Raw genomic sequence first — 15992 nt, 5'->3', positions numbered from 1 at the left:
CGCTGGAGGCAGCAAGTAAATCTAAACAATATGGACTGGCCTGTAAACCCAGACTTCCTTGTTCATAATAAAGTCAATTTTGGCCTCTTCAAAGAACTTATCAAACTTTATCTGATTAGAAGTGATATTCGTTAAACTACAAGTGGCATCTTGATACGCATCATTGTTTATCTGAGTGTGACTCAAGACATTCTGCACAAGATAAAGACTGTCTAACAAATCCAATGAAGTTATTATGTATTCCTTCACCTGTAATTGTATATATCAACTTGTGGTGCTTCACCATCTATTATGCAGCATGTTTACTACAACGTACATTTTCGTTTTTACTCTAGAATGAACTGTGGTAACACTTAAATGTATAAGGTAATGCAGCTATGTTAATGTATATATGCACATTTATTTACTTTAGTTCATTTATTGTTAACTGCATTTACTATATTATTATTATTATTATTATTATATTTTATTTATTTATTTTCTCTTTTCTTTACTTCTTTTCCAACATTTGTTTTCGGACTGTTTTGCAATTGTCATCTGCATGTAACATCAATGTAATTGCTTCTGTAATTTCTTGCTTGATTATGCCAGGCAGTATCAGGATAAGTAATAAAGATTATTTGATGATGATGATGATGACGACGATGTGACTGCTAGAGCACACAGAAATGTTGTGATTTTTTCAATAAAATTTGGTGAGTTTTTCTCTCATATAAAATCTTTGATGAACTTATATCTTTAACTGTTACTTTTTTATAGCCAAATCAAATTGGATACTTTTGAGCAGAACATCCTGTATTAAATGGATTCTGTCTTTGGTATATTATACATAAGTCTGGAAATAAAATCATCATTGAATTAAGTATAATGAATTAATACATAAAAAATTTAATCAGACAAGAAGCAATATTAGGAAAACTTAAATATTTTGAAAGAATTTCAAACAGCTAATGCATGAAAATCTTTCCAAATAAAAATGAATCAGCAAATGTTTTGTTTTGGAAAAATATGAAATAATCATATTTACGACTTTTTAAATTTTAATAATTATAAACATATCTACTTTCAAGGAACATCATTCAAATGTCCCTATATATAATCTAAAAGATACATATTTTTTCTATTGACAGAGAAATATTTTCGGAAAAAAACAGCATGCAAATTTGGATGGGTTAAGCAGTGATTTTATAGTTTCCAATAGAAACATTTATCTGATATGAATAAAATCAATGTGAAAGTACTACTTATAACAATTAATCAAAAATATATTTTTATCAATGCTCAAAAAACTTATGGGGTCAACCATCTCTGAGAATTTTTCAAAACCTTCTTAAAATTTAATAATGACACAAGATTTTATTTTTTAAAAAATATGTTTTAAAGCAAACCAAAATTAAATTTTTTTTTTTTTTTTAATTTTTATCAAAAACCCTTTTTAAGTAGGTAAAAACCTCTATGAGAGAATATGACAAACACTCATATTGAATTCATTTAAGAAATATTACACTTTTTAACAATCAAAATTGTCACTAGAGATCAATATTTAATGCAAATTGAAGTATAAGTAACCAGAAAACTTCCTAGGATAATTAATATACTACTCTTTCAAAAGCATATAGTATAATGTCATTGAATATTTCAAACACATATTGTTATATGATAATTAAAAATTCTTTACTATATTATACAATTATGATATTTATCAGTAACAATAATTGAGCATAAAGTAAGTTTTATCAAAGATATCTCATTTAATTCAGGTTAATTATTATTTTCCACTTGTTTTAAAAATAAAAAGTAATTTCTTTGTGATAGAAAAATTTGTTAAATAAAGAAATATTTTTTCACTATCAGAGTTAAATAAATCACATTTTATAAATGTAAAATTATGAATTAATATGCTAAATAATTTTTAATTTTAACAATACTAAAATTTAAATAAAAATTAATAAAACTTTCAAATGCTAGCATGTTTGTTTTTGTAAATGACTGGTTTATTGTTTATTGAAGTTTGAAAAATAAACTCCTTACACACTAAACTGAATGATTATAAGATATAATATTAATAATGAATTATTGGAAACAAAATTAAATTTTATTTAAAATATAATTTGAATATAAAAATTAAAATCATGGTGGAGCTACTAAAGTGTCATTTTATAATAAATAGCAATACGTTGGAATTAAAAAATAATGGAATATGAAATTTTCAAATTATGAAATTATTATTTTATTTTTATGTTATAACAATCTTTTAAGTAAAACTGATGACTAAACTACATATTATTTAATTCATAAGACAATTTTTAAATATTTAGATTAAAGATAATATTTTTAAAAAACAAAACATTTATCAATTAATGAAAAAATATTAAAACTTACATATTCTAAATTTGATTTAAAATAATAAAATTATTTAAATGAAAAATATTCACTTTATTAACTTACCAAGTTAGAGTTTGGGTATATATCAAACTGAGAGTATTCCAAGCAATAGGAAATTCTAAATTTGAAACTAATTTAGGGAAATGTTTATGTAAAAAATGTCTAAATACTTCTCCAATGAGAACTTGGAATATCAGAATAAATGCGAAATCAACTATCAAAAGTCGAACAATTTCTTGACCTAGCATTGTCTCCCAGCACTAAACAGAAACAACAAAAGGAAAAACCATATTATTAAATACTTTTTAAAAAAAGTGAAATGTATACTATATATGAAAATACTTACAAAAGGATTATCATTCTTATTAGATGAGAAAAACCAAAAGTATACAACCATTCCTAATATAATTATTTCCAGGGTTACAATCCTAAAAAATTTTTCAAAGAGAATTATTCTGTCTTGATATAAAAATTATTAAAAATAATGTTAAAATTAAAATTATTAGTTTTTACAAAATTTCTTTACGAACAAAACAATTACAACGAGCTTAAAAATCACAATGAATGTACCTGAACAAAGTGAGATAAAGTTGAACTAACTTATCTTTCATTTCATATTTGGAAAGAAAAATATAAAACATTGGTACAACAAAAATTATGGTTGTAATTGTTAATGATATTGCCATTTCCGCTAAAAATTGAATGTTTGTCTGAAATTAAACAAGTACACAATGAAATATTTGACATAAGACTTCACTTTCAAGTATGACAATTTTTATAAATCATTATCATAATGTGACTATTTAATTATATTCAAATTTCATACAAATATCAAATAATAAATGATTTGTTCAACTGATTTGAAAATAAAGGTTTCACAAAATAGATGAGGCATAAAATTTAATTATTAAAGATTGTCCAAATACAGTATATAATCCAAATTATCTAATGTGAGGAAAAAAAATCATAATAACCATAGTATTTAGGTTTTACATTAAATGCAAAACCTAAAATGCTATGATTATTTCGATATTTTTTCCTTCACATTAGATGATTATAAATTTTATAATCATCTGATGTGAAGGAATATAATTAAAGTCCATTTTGCTAATCTAGTAACAAATATAACTATTTGGCCAAAAGAAATAAGACATCTCTAAATGAATAAGAAAACATTATATTGGAATCAGTAACTCCTAGATTTGTATGTTATATGTTTTTCTTGCTGATATGAAGGAAAGTCCAACTTTGATATTTGACTTCTTGTGGATTTCTGAAATAAATTATGCTAATTTTATGTAATCTATTTTTCCATAGTTTAGTAATTACTACATACTGTATTTCTCCATACTTTTCATTATTTCTGACATGTCATCTCTGTTATGGTGATCAATTGGTAGTTATCATCTGTTGGACTGATTTTAAAAATTAAATTACTAAATAGGATGATGCATTTTTGTCAAGTTAAACATTGATGACTTGTCTTGACATATTATCTTACATAACTTGATGAAACAAAACACACAATTGTGGTTTCCTGCAACAAATGGCTAGCAAAGGTTATTGAGTCGACACTTCATTCTGTTTTTTAATGGCCATCCATCACTGCTTCTCTCAGTTGGGAAATTGAGGTTGATCCTGACAATCCATTTCTCCCACAGTCCAAAGTATTATGCATTGTGGATAAAGTATTAGTAAATATTTGCAGAATTTTTTAGTTATTTCTTGACTGTCAGGAGATCATGAACTATGTACACATAATTAAAGGGGAGAGAGTTTAACAGAAGTACATCATTGTACATAGAAGAGGGAGGAGATCAAAAATGGCTGAAAAACTGTACACATGTAATTAATGGGTGGACTGTAATTGAAATTGTCATTACAATAAGCAATGTTTTATAGTCTATTTAATTTCTATGTTTTAAGAATTCTGCTTTATTATTAAGCTGATTATTTTTGAGAGAATATTATTTGCTTAGTCTGATAACATTAAATAATTGATAACAATATCTGTAATTATAATAAATGAATTCTACTGTGTATACAATGAAAATATTAATAATAAACAAAAATTAAAAACAAACAAAAAAAATCTGTTGAGATATAAATTGTTCATATTTCAATTAACTGGTATATTTTATAGCTTTTTAAAAAATTAATAAAATAACTAGTGTAATAAAATCTTCCATATTTCATATAATAAAGCTGTTTATTATAAACATGGTAGAGTTATTTGCTATTAAGCATAAAAAGAAAGAAGAAACTTACCTCTATGAAAATCCTATAAGAAATCACAAATATACAAAAAAAAGTTCATTTAAAAATTAAGTTTTAGTTTAAAACATTTTCAATTTTATTAATACTGATAAGTGATGAAACATTCTAAAATAAATTTTAGTTTAACTAAAGCAATGCAGTACAATCTTGGTAATCCATACATTTGTTAGTTCTACACATTCAGTAATTTGACATTAGTCAACTCTCAATTATTACTATAACTGCTGATAATTCCTACTACTTCAAACTCCATTTCCCATTAAACATGACGTCAATTTTTCATGGTTGTTTCAATTTCCACTAAATTTATTGTGAATCCACCAACACCAATTATCAACAACAGCAGCAGCTTGAATGACAAAATGGCAAAAAGACAACTGAAATTTATTTTAAAGGATCAACAATTAATTTCAGAACTCTAAACAACAGTAACATATGATCTATAAATATTTTTGATTAATACAATATACTAATATGCAAATAAACAAATGTTTTCTTTCTTAATGATTAAACAATTGAATTCACCTTATATTATTCTTGTATCCACTTTGGACGTAATCTTGTAATGCAAGACTATGTTAAAATAAATATATTTTAATTGGAAATTGTGTTTTTCTCTTCCCTCAGTATAACAAGTCCTAGTTCACAAGAATGTCCACAGTGGATACAAGTATAATATAAGTAATTAAGGACAAGAAGCATATATCAAAACTGAATTCACCTTATTTCCAATAATCTGACAATCTCCTTAGTCTGATGCTGTTCTGGTCCTACATATGTCAGATTACCAAGATGATACTGTATATGAAAATATTCTTATCTATCATGAGAGATGTTCATATATTTTTAAGAATTTCATTTTACTTCACAACTTGTATAGTTGAAATTAAAGAAATTCAAGTTTTGATGTATTTGCATTTATTTAGATCAAAGTTTTAGTCAGTTCAAATTTAAAATTATTAAAAAATATTATAAATTAGCAGGGTTACCTCTACAACTCATCTTNATAGAACTACAAGTGCAAAATTATTTCCAAAAAGACCAAACAAAATTATTTTTATTTGTAATTAATAATTTATCAATAGATAAGCAATTCATAGAATAATATCATCTTCAAAATTTTTTGCTAAGAAAGCATATTTTTCATACAAGACAATTATTTCAATACTTCGATTGTTTCATATGAAAAAAAGTTACTTATTTCCCTTTAACATAAAGAAAAAAAAATTCATTAAACAACATATAAAATGAAAAAAATGGTATAATAATTCATAAATCTTAATTCCTAATATTATAAACTATAAAGAAATTTTAACACCAGAGTAGATAAATTACCCAACTTCACTGCCTGTAACCACCAGTGTTCTTCTCCAATGCAGAGGACTTTGCAAACGTTTTCGAACTTAATGTGGTTCTTCTTCTGGCGCTATAGAATTCCCTATATGAATTCGAATTTCCAGTCTAGAATTAACCGTTGTTTTGGAAAATCTTTCTGGAATGTTGTCATGTGTGACCGATGGCGTCATTGTAGACTTGCGCATTATCCATATGTTGTTACTTTAGAGTTTTATTCAGGATGGCTTCCCATGCTGTTGATATCTTCATTTCTTGTTTGAAGTTAATGCATTGGAGAAGAAGAACAGCGGTTACAGGCAGTGAAGTTTCCTAATATTATCTTGTATTTCAGATTACAGGTTTTGATGATAGAAGAATAAAATAAATTGGAAGAGATTAAAAATATAATGTATATAATCATTCACTATAATAAATAAAGCAAAAAAAATCAGATAACTATATTATGCATAATATAATTGGTATCATAATTTTGATTCATGAAAATTCTTAGATAAAATCTTATTATTAAAGAAACAATAATTCATTAAATATTAATTTTAAAAAAATTCTTACTTGAACACCGTGTAAGTAACAGCAATAAGAGCCAAAATAAAATTCCCAAATGTGAGTCCTATAAAAACTGTGTGAACATTAGCAGCATACCAAGGTTTGGCTGATGGCTTGCAGTTAAATAACACACTGTATCTTTTCACATAAAATATTAGAAACAATTTGATTATTGTGACTAGAGGGAGCAGTGGACTGTAAAAGGTACCTATCCTGTTTAAAATATAAAATAGTTATATTAATTAATTAAATAATATGTTGAAATTTTTAAATTTTGTGTATCAACTGATTTTACAAATACTTTTCGTTAAATATATATAGTACAACCTCCAAACAGTGGACATTATTGGGACAGAGAAATTTGTCCACTATTAAAAAGTATAGTACATGCTGGCATCTACTATCTTTTAGTATAATCATCATATAACAAAGAATATGATGAAATAAGAAAACATCAAATTTGCATTAGGAATATGAATATACCAAAAAGTATAAGTAGGATATACAATTAAAATATATATACAGTATATTTTTATCTTTTAGCTGTAAAAATCTCATTTTAATTGAATTGTAAATAGCAAACAGATTGAACAAGATACTTTACATGAAGCATAAAAATTACAATAAAATATAAATATTGATTAATTATTAATTCATCAAAAAAGACCAGGGCAAAAGTAACAAAAAAGAAAAATGAAACTGTTATGAACGGAGGGGTACAAAGGTCAGTTTAAGCAGCAAGAATTTGAATGTAAAGTTACAAAAGTGACTTGATAGCCACTTCAAGGATGGAAATATATTTGGTATTCTTGCATTTATATCATCATTTATGATCTAAAAGACTAATAAATAACAAAATAGTGATTTGTCTGCTTTATAGTTGCCAAGTAGGTATAATTTTTCAAATATTTTTGTTTTTTCAATAAATAATTTATTAAAAATTACACCTAAGCTATCACAAACCTGTTAAAGATCACAAATGATGTCATAAATGAAAGAATACCAATTATCTTTCCACACTATGATTGATTTTTGTTAAAATTCAGAGTATCACATCACCCTGGCCTTTCTAAAATCATTGCTGTTCTTTAAAATGCAAGTTCAACTTTAATTTAGTGACATAATGGTAATTTTGTTATACAAATGATATATATAATAATTTGTGTTAGCATACACTTTCTCTCTCTCTCTCTCTGGGATAATATAGAAAAAATATGTTAATATAAAAAATATTAAACAAAGATTTATCACGTACAATCGTGTATCATGATTTTTCTATGACCTTATTGTTTACAGATAGGCATTTTACTCTCTCTCTGTTATTGTTACGTGATCAAAATCAAACCACAATAATGCAAGTATCGAAGTAAATATAAATGTTTTTTTCGGTCAGGTCAATACCCTTTTGCTACCTAGCAGTTATGCTCCCTAATCATTTTGCACTTTGGAGCAATTATCTCTAACCTGACTGGTCTTTAATCGTCTAACGTTCTTGGATTCGGCAATGTTGAGGTTCTGAAGCATGCAAATATCGGAAAAATTGGGATTCAGAAAATTGTAAATATCATGGTGAAGAAGATGACTATAACATTAATGGATGTTTGGAGAACTGTCGATCAAACTGTTTGTTGATTGGACTCTGGTTGTTGTTCTCGCTGGCAATCTACTTTCGGTGGACTTTGGTTCTGTTTATTTTTCTCCTCCACATGTGCCAGTCCACACTTTATCTTTGGTTAGTGCACCCTTTCCTCTGTTATTTTGTTTTCCTTTCTGTTAGGGGAGATGGATTTTCGTTCCTTGTCCTTCGGACTGATCAATTTTTTTTAGTGATGTAATGAATATTCGGTTACTATTCGGTATTTGGCCTATTTTTCACTATTTGGCCGAATACCAAATATTTAATCACTATTCGGCCGAATACCGAATACCTAAAAACAGGAGTAATAAATAACAAAAACACAGTAAATTAATCATTTTGGTATTTAGATTTAATGTTATTGAGTTAGTGTTGTTTGTTTATATTTATTTATAATTTGTAACATGCACAAAATAAAAAAGAAAATAATATTAGTCACATGTATTCACAATTTATAATTACAAAGATCAGCACACGTACACGTCTATCATTGGAGAATCCTTGCACATCTGAGGGTCTGACCCTGCCTATCCTTCTTTTTAAGCGCTCGTCTTTGCTTTTCCCTTTCTCTTTCCTCCATCGCTCTAATCCATGTATGCCTGTGCATACATCATAATACGCGCTCACGATACTTTCGATTCGTCACTTTTCCGTCCTAGAGTTCCCATTTCACAATTACGTGACTCAGCCTGGTGATAACAGAGAAAAGAGACAGATAGGACGTTGATATAAGTCACAAGTATATCGATATAAGTTATGATTTCACAGATTCGAGACAGCTTGATAGCCCGAACGGCCCCAGGCTTTCGCCCGTGCACGCTAAGTGACTTACATTACAAGCATTTAGCTTTCCTAAGTCTATGACAACAATTGTTTGGCATTGACGGCCACGAATTTCGTGCCAATAAGCTGCCTCGACTTGTTCAATTATGTTATCGACTCAATTTCATATTTATTTTCACATTTTCACTTCACGGTCCTTTTCTCTTCTTTTTCTGTTATTTACACGTGTAGGTCATTTCATTGTTATCCACATTTGATATCATCATTTATCACATACTTCCATGACACTCTTGTCTGTCTGCTACAACTGCCAAGAATTAATGTGATTGGCAAAGCGTAGTTACAGCGGGCCAATAGAGAGCAGGATCCTTGCCATAATGTGGTTTGCGTGCCAATTTTCTTACGTGCGTTAATCGAGCCGAATAATTTGGCCGAATATTCGGCTATTCGGCCACGCTCCTGGCCGAATGTTCGGTATTCGGCCTGAGGCCGAATGTACTATTCGTTACAACACTAATTTTTTTTATGTTCATCTCCATGTACCTTTGAGTTTTTGGAGTCGGCAGTTTTTCTACAATGTGTTCTCGGGGCGATCTATTAAGTTTTTTTCTCCTGTTGCTTCATGGTTATGTTGCTCTGTGATGTTTTTCTCTATGCAAACTACTCTGACATTGATTTTTTTATTGGTCCTGTTCTTTTTCGGTTGGATTTGTCTCATTGTCCCCTTTTGTGTGGCAGGGTCTTGAAAGCTTAAAACTCTTCCATTGGGGAGTTTTATTGTTTCTGTCGCTAAGTTTATTTCTAACCCCTGGTCTGTTATTATGTCTCTTCCTATTAGTCCGTCAAATAGTTGCATAATTTCATCATCTACAATCTAACATGGATAGGAAAACTGTAAGGATCCGATTTGGAATAGGAAATTGTTTTCACCAAGTGTTGATTCGGTATCCAGTGATGCTTCAGATGGGTATGTCACTCCTGTTGTTTTTCCTTTTGAAGGTGCCTAATCGGTGCACCAGTGATCGACAACAGCGTCACTTTGGAGCCTGTATCTATGGCTAATTGGGTCGCTATGTCATCAATGAGACAATGTAATGTAGGCTCTGCATTGTGCGCTCTGAAATTACGATGAGTTGTTGCATCACTGAATCTAGATATTCTGATCCAGGTGTATTTTTTCTCTCTTGCCTAAAATTGCCTCTAAAATTTTGTCACTTTCTGTTGACTCTCCTCTCTCATTGCTGTATCTGGGGTTGTGACTAAGTTGTCCAGGTTCGTCAGTTAATTCTTGAGTCACCTAAATTGTGTCTTGCCTCATATCATCTTGATCTGTGACGAGAATTGTATGTTTGATTTTGCACGCTGCCTATTAAGTTTCTTGGGTCATCAAATGGGTCCCTATATCTATTTCAAACTTATGATGAAACGAAGCAAGTTGTTTCATCTCAGTGTAAGTTCGATGATCAAACATTCGATACTTTATTTCCTGGAACACCAGGGATGATAAACAGCGGTGCTTATTATTATAATTAGCATTGTTGCCTCTATGCATGGGAAATTTGATTTGACTTTTTGCCGTCATAGTTCATGTAATTGCTCTTATATTTGCCTGGTTGTTTGGTCTATAGTTCTATCGGTATAGCTTTGTCTTCATTGATCTGGATATTCCTGAGAATGCCAAAATGGCAGTGATATGCGTCTAGGGTCGACTCAACTATGTTCCTGGTCTGCTAGTTGCTTTAACTGCTCCTGAATTTTCGCTAAAGTTTCCTCTAATTGATTATGATCTGTAGCATTAGGTTCCTCTTCCTTTTCACTAGGGTTATTTATAGTTCTTACTATCGCTTGTGATTTTGCTGTTAGTTGGTATATAGTTTCCTCAGTAATTGCTGCTTACACTGCCTTATCAAAAGTATCAGGTTCCCGTGACATTACCTGTTGCTTGATGCGATCATTGAGCCCATTCAAAAATTGTACCAGCAATCGTTCATCTCTTTCCTTTTGTTGACACCTTTTAATAACCTTCCTTTCTTGGGCGTCACCACTAGTTTCTTCTACAATCATTTCCATTACTAGGGTTGGTAATCATACTGCACAGGTTTGCATCTCCTTTTCCCGCGCTTGGACACAGGCGTGAAATTTTTGCAGCCGTAAGGAGATGGGTTCCCCCTCAAATCTCTTGATCGTAAGTCTCTTAAATTCATCGTATATCTCTACCTCCTTCATCTTTGCATCCTTCCATGCAAAATCCCGGACTATACCCATTAATTTTAGTTTTGTGACCCCTAAGCACTGCACCTTGGCTCAATTGATTAGTTTTGCTATTTTGTCTAGTGACTTGAAAAAATTGGTGATCTAAGGCCATCAGCATCCCCTGCAAAGGAGGGTATTAAAGGAATCATGCCCCCAAGTCTGCCTAACATGGCACTTCTTGCTGTCTCTCCACGTGCATGTCCTTCTCTAACCTCCATCCTAATTCAATTGTCCAGTGGGTCCTGGGCTTAAAATCCTCGACTTCTGACACGGAAGCTGAGACAGCATGTTGATTTGGTCACGCAAGCAGCCACATGTGCAGGTGATCAGATCCTAGATCTAAATTTGGGTTGAGAGACATTGTACTGGAAGTAAAATACTCAGATACGAAAGTTAACAACTAAATACCCATTTATTTTCATCAAAGAGAAATACATGATACAATATATCAACTTAACCTATCTAGCTAGCAATCGCGAGAGAGAGTTGTTCACGATTTTTCACGAGTTGGGAAATACTTGCATTGATGGTGATGATTCTTGATTTGAGATTCTCGAATTGAGGTTCTGATTAGGATCTTGAGGGTGAGGATTTGATTGTTGGACCGGTCTGGATCAAGAAAGTTCTTCTAGGCACAGTGGAAAGTAACATGAAAATCTGATAGAGTATGATCAGCACTGACACAGGAAAATTTTGATGACTTTAATCCAAGAGTGACTGGCGACAACTGAATTTTTCAGCCATCAAATTCAATATCAGTGCAATATCACCCGGCCAAGAGGTCAGCAGATCATGGGAATGTGTTGCTTTCGCCATTGAGAAAGTGTAAGGGGAGATTTTCTCAGGTATCTGAGGACAACAATGGTTGAGCAAGTATGACAACATCAATGATTGAGCAAGTATGACAACATCAATGATTAATTTTTGTTAAAATTCGAATATCACAATGGTGATTTTATTTCCAGACTTATTATACCAAGAACAAAATCTGTTTACTATTTTTTTTTATGTTATTCTCTTTTATTTATTCCTCCAATATGCATTTCAGGCATACGTCTCTCTTCATTTGGTGTTACAATTATAAAAGTCAAATCACAATTGCTGAGAGGTAAACCTTAATTCTAAGTTCCTTATTTTTCTAATCTTAACCATTACTGAAAATTACTGAACACTGATACTATCAGTATTAATGGTTAAGATATAAAAAAAATAAGGAACTTAAAATTAAAATTTACCTCTCAGCAATTGTGATTTGAACTCTTATAATTGTAACTCCAAATGAAGAAGAGCATATGCCTGAAATGCATATTGAAAGAAGAAATAAAAACTCTGGCCAAAGATTGCATGAATTGTGGTATATATATTTGACAAAAGAACACAGGGAGGGTTTATAAATAAAAAAGGAAGAAAAAAAAAAGGAGGTAATTGCACTAATTTGGTTGTAATAAGGTTATTGATAAATTGCTAAATGTACAATATATCATTTTATTATTTTAATGGTGTCTTTTATTTCATATTAATTATAACAGTTAACTGGCTTGTAACATCGTATACTGTTTGTTTTAATTATATTGTTCTAAATATTTTATTAGCACATTTAATGTAAGTTTATAACTCTTCCTTTTATGTTATTTGGGTATTTAAATTGTTAATATCTTGTCAATATTGCAGTAAATAACTAATGGTCAAATCTGTATTCAATAATTTACCAATTGTTGAGATTTCATTGTACGTTTTGAAGATGCAGTTAATTATATTGCTCTAAACAACGTATCAACTTGTTTATATCATTAATGTAAGTTCATAATTATACTTTTTATTTTACTTGTGTACTTAAATTATTAACATCCTGTTAATATTATAGTATATACATAATTATTGGATCTGTAATAAATAATTTACCAAATGTTGAGATTTTATTGTGCATTTCATAGATGTAGATCAAATTAATTTCATAAATATTTGTAAAGAAGCTGATGAGGGACTGTAGGTCCAAAATACACACTTTTTTGGGAAAATAAATTGATGTTCTAAGGCTGATCTTGTGTCCTGAGATGATGTAATAAGTCTAGAAATAACGAGGCCAACATAGTGCACACAAGTATATACCAAGTTAGACAAGATGCGTATTATAATAAGAAATAAAAGTTAACAACATAAAAAAAATACACGGTGCTCCACTCAAAAGGACATTATTATTTTTTTCCATAAAAAATGAATGGTTTAAGATATAACTTATAAAAGCACTATGTATCATCTGGTAATAAAACTCATCAAGTTTTATAGAGATTTAAAAAATAAAAATTTATAGACATTTTTTTCATATTGCAAGAAAGCACAGAAGTTAAATTGTGAGCATTATTATCCAGTCATGGCTTCACCATAGAAGAAAGTGCAGGTTGTGGTTTGATATGCCCAATAGTGTGGCTGACAAAATCTCCCGATTTGACTCCCTTAGATTTATTTCTGTGGAGTTACATGAAAGATTTTGTTTATGCAACTTTGGTCAGAGACCTTCAGGATCTTTGGTAGCATATCATCACAGCCATCATTACTGTGAGACAGGACATACTGCAGCATATATAGCAGGAAATTGCCTACTTCCTTGATATTGTTACTGTGACTGCATGGCAGGCTGATTGGGATAAGGTCTCATGTCAGCACATTACAAAGAGATTTTTCCCAAGTATCCAAAACCGTATGCAGAACAAATGGATGCAGCCCAGTCATGAACTGATGCAATTCTTAACTGAACACGGATGCTTTTGTGTATATCTTAAGAGATTCCCTCTCATAGATAATGATCACTGTGATCTCTGTGGTACTCAAGATGGCGTCTTACACTATCTTTTCAACTGCCCCATGCTTGAGGATACTAGGCACTGCTGGAGGCAGCAAATAAATCTAAACAATATGGACTGGCCTGTAAACCCAGACTTCCTTGTTCATAATAAAGTCAATTTTGGCCTCTTCAAAGAACTTATCAAACTTTATCTGATTAGAAGTGATATTCGTTAAACTACAAGTGGCATCTTGATACGCATCATTGTTTATCTGAGTGTGACTCAAGACATTCTGCACAAGATAAAGACTGTCTAACAAATCCAATGAAGTTATTATGTATTCCTTCACCTGTAATTGTATATATCAACTTGTGGTGCTTCACCATCTATTATGCAGCATGTTTACTACAACGTACATTTTCGTTTTTACTCTAGAATGAACTGTGGTAACACTTAAATGTATAAGGTAATGCAGCTATGTTAATGTATATATGCACATTTATTTACTTTAGTTCATTTATTGTTAACTGCATTTACTATATTATTATTATTATTATTATTATTATATTTTATTTATTTATTTTCTCTTTTCTTTACTTCTTTTCCAACATTTGTTTTCGGACTGTTTTGCAATTGTCATCTGCATGTAACATCAATGTAATTGCTTCTGTAATTTCTTGCTTGATTATGCCAGGCAGTATCAGGATAAGTAATAAAGATTATTTGATGATGATGATGATGACGACGATGTGACTGCTAGAGCACACAGAAATGTTGTGATTTTTTCAATAAAATTTGGTGAGTTTTTCTCTCATATAAAATCTTTGATGAACTTATATCTTTAACTGTTACTTTTTTATAGCCAAATCAAATTGGATACTTTTGAGCAGAACATCCTGTATTAAATGGATTCTGTCTTTGGTATATTATACATAAGTCTGGAAATAAAATCATCATTGAATTAAGTATAATGAATTAATACATAAAAAATTTAATCAGACAAGAAGCAATATTAGGAAAACTTAAATATTTTGAAAGAATTTCAAACAGCTAATGCATGAAAATCTTTCCAAATAAAAATGAATCAGCAAATGTTTTGTTTTGGAAAAATATGAAATAATCATATTTACGACTTTTTAAATTTTAATAATTATAAACATATCTACTTTCAAGGAACATCATTCAAATGTCCCTATATATAATCTAAAAGATACATATTTTTTCTATTGACAGAGAAATATTTTCGGAAAAAAACAGCATGCAAATTTGGATGGGTTAAGCAGTGATTTTATAGTTTCCAATAGAAACATTTATCTGATATGAATAAAATCAATGTGAAAGTACTACTTATAACAATTAATCAAAAATATATTTTTATCAATGCTCAAAAAACTTATGGGGTCAACCATCTCTGAGAATTTTTCAAAACCTTCTTAAAATTTAATAATGACACAAGATTTTATTTTTTAAAAAATATGTTTTAAAGCAAACCAAAATTAAATTTTTTTTTTTTTTTTAATTTTTATCAAAAACCCTTTTTAAGTAGGTAAAAACCTCTATGAGAGAATATGACAAACACTCATATTGAATTCATTTAAGAAATATTACACTTTTTAACAATCAAAATTGTCACTAGAGATCAATATTTAATGCAAATTGAAGTATAAGTAACCAGAAAACTTCCTAGGATAATTAATATACTACTCTTTCAAAAGCATATAGTATAATGTCATTGAATATTTCAAACACATATTGTTATATGATAATTAAAAATTCTTTACTATATTATACAATTATGATATTTATCAGTAACAATAATTGAGCATAAAGTAAGTTTTATCAAAGATATCTCATTTAATTCAGGTTAATTATTATTTTCCACTTGTTTTAAAAATAAAAAGTAATTTCTTTGTGATAGAAAAATTTGTTAAATAAAGAAATATTTTTTCACTATCATGAACACAGGTAAATTT

At 29.5% G+C, this 15992-nt stretch overlaps 1 protein-coding gene across 1 annotated transcript in view; it reads right to left on the bottom strand.

The window, feature by feature from the left end:
* The window catches only part of LOC111627006 (transmembrane channel-like protein 5), an 84983-nt gene that overhangs the window by 13098 nt on the left and 55893 nt on the right, over positions 1 to 15992 (bottom strand). The window contains exons 9-11 of the mRNA XM_023370549.1: positions 2956 to 3095; positions 2732 to 2813; positions 2449 to 2645 (exon numbers count right to left, since the gene is read on the bottom strand). Coding sequence (XP_023226317.1) covers positions 2449 to 2645; positions 2732 to 2813; positions 2956 to 3095 — 419 coding nt within the window. The remainder of the gene's footprint in view (positions 1 to 2448; positions 2646 to 2731; positions 2814 to 2955; positions 3096 to 15992) is intronic.

Source organism: Centruroides sculpturatus, unplaced genomic scaffold (genome assembly GCF_000671375.1).
Source record: "Centruroides sculpturatus isolate CEXI.00-Female unplaced genomic scaffold, Cexi_2.0 scaffold445, whole genome shotgun sequence".
Lineage (NCBI taxonomy): Eukaryota > Metazoa > Arthropoda > Arachnida > Scorpiones > Buthidae > Centruroides > Centruroides sculpturatus.
This window is presented reverse-complemented; position numbering and strand designations above follow the sequence as displayed.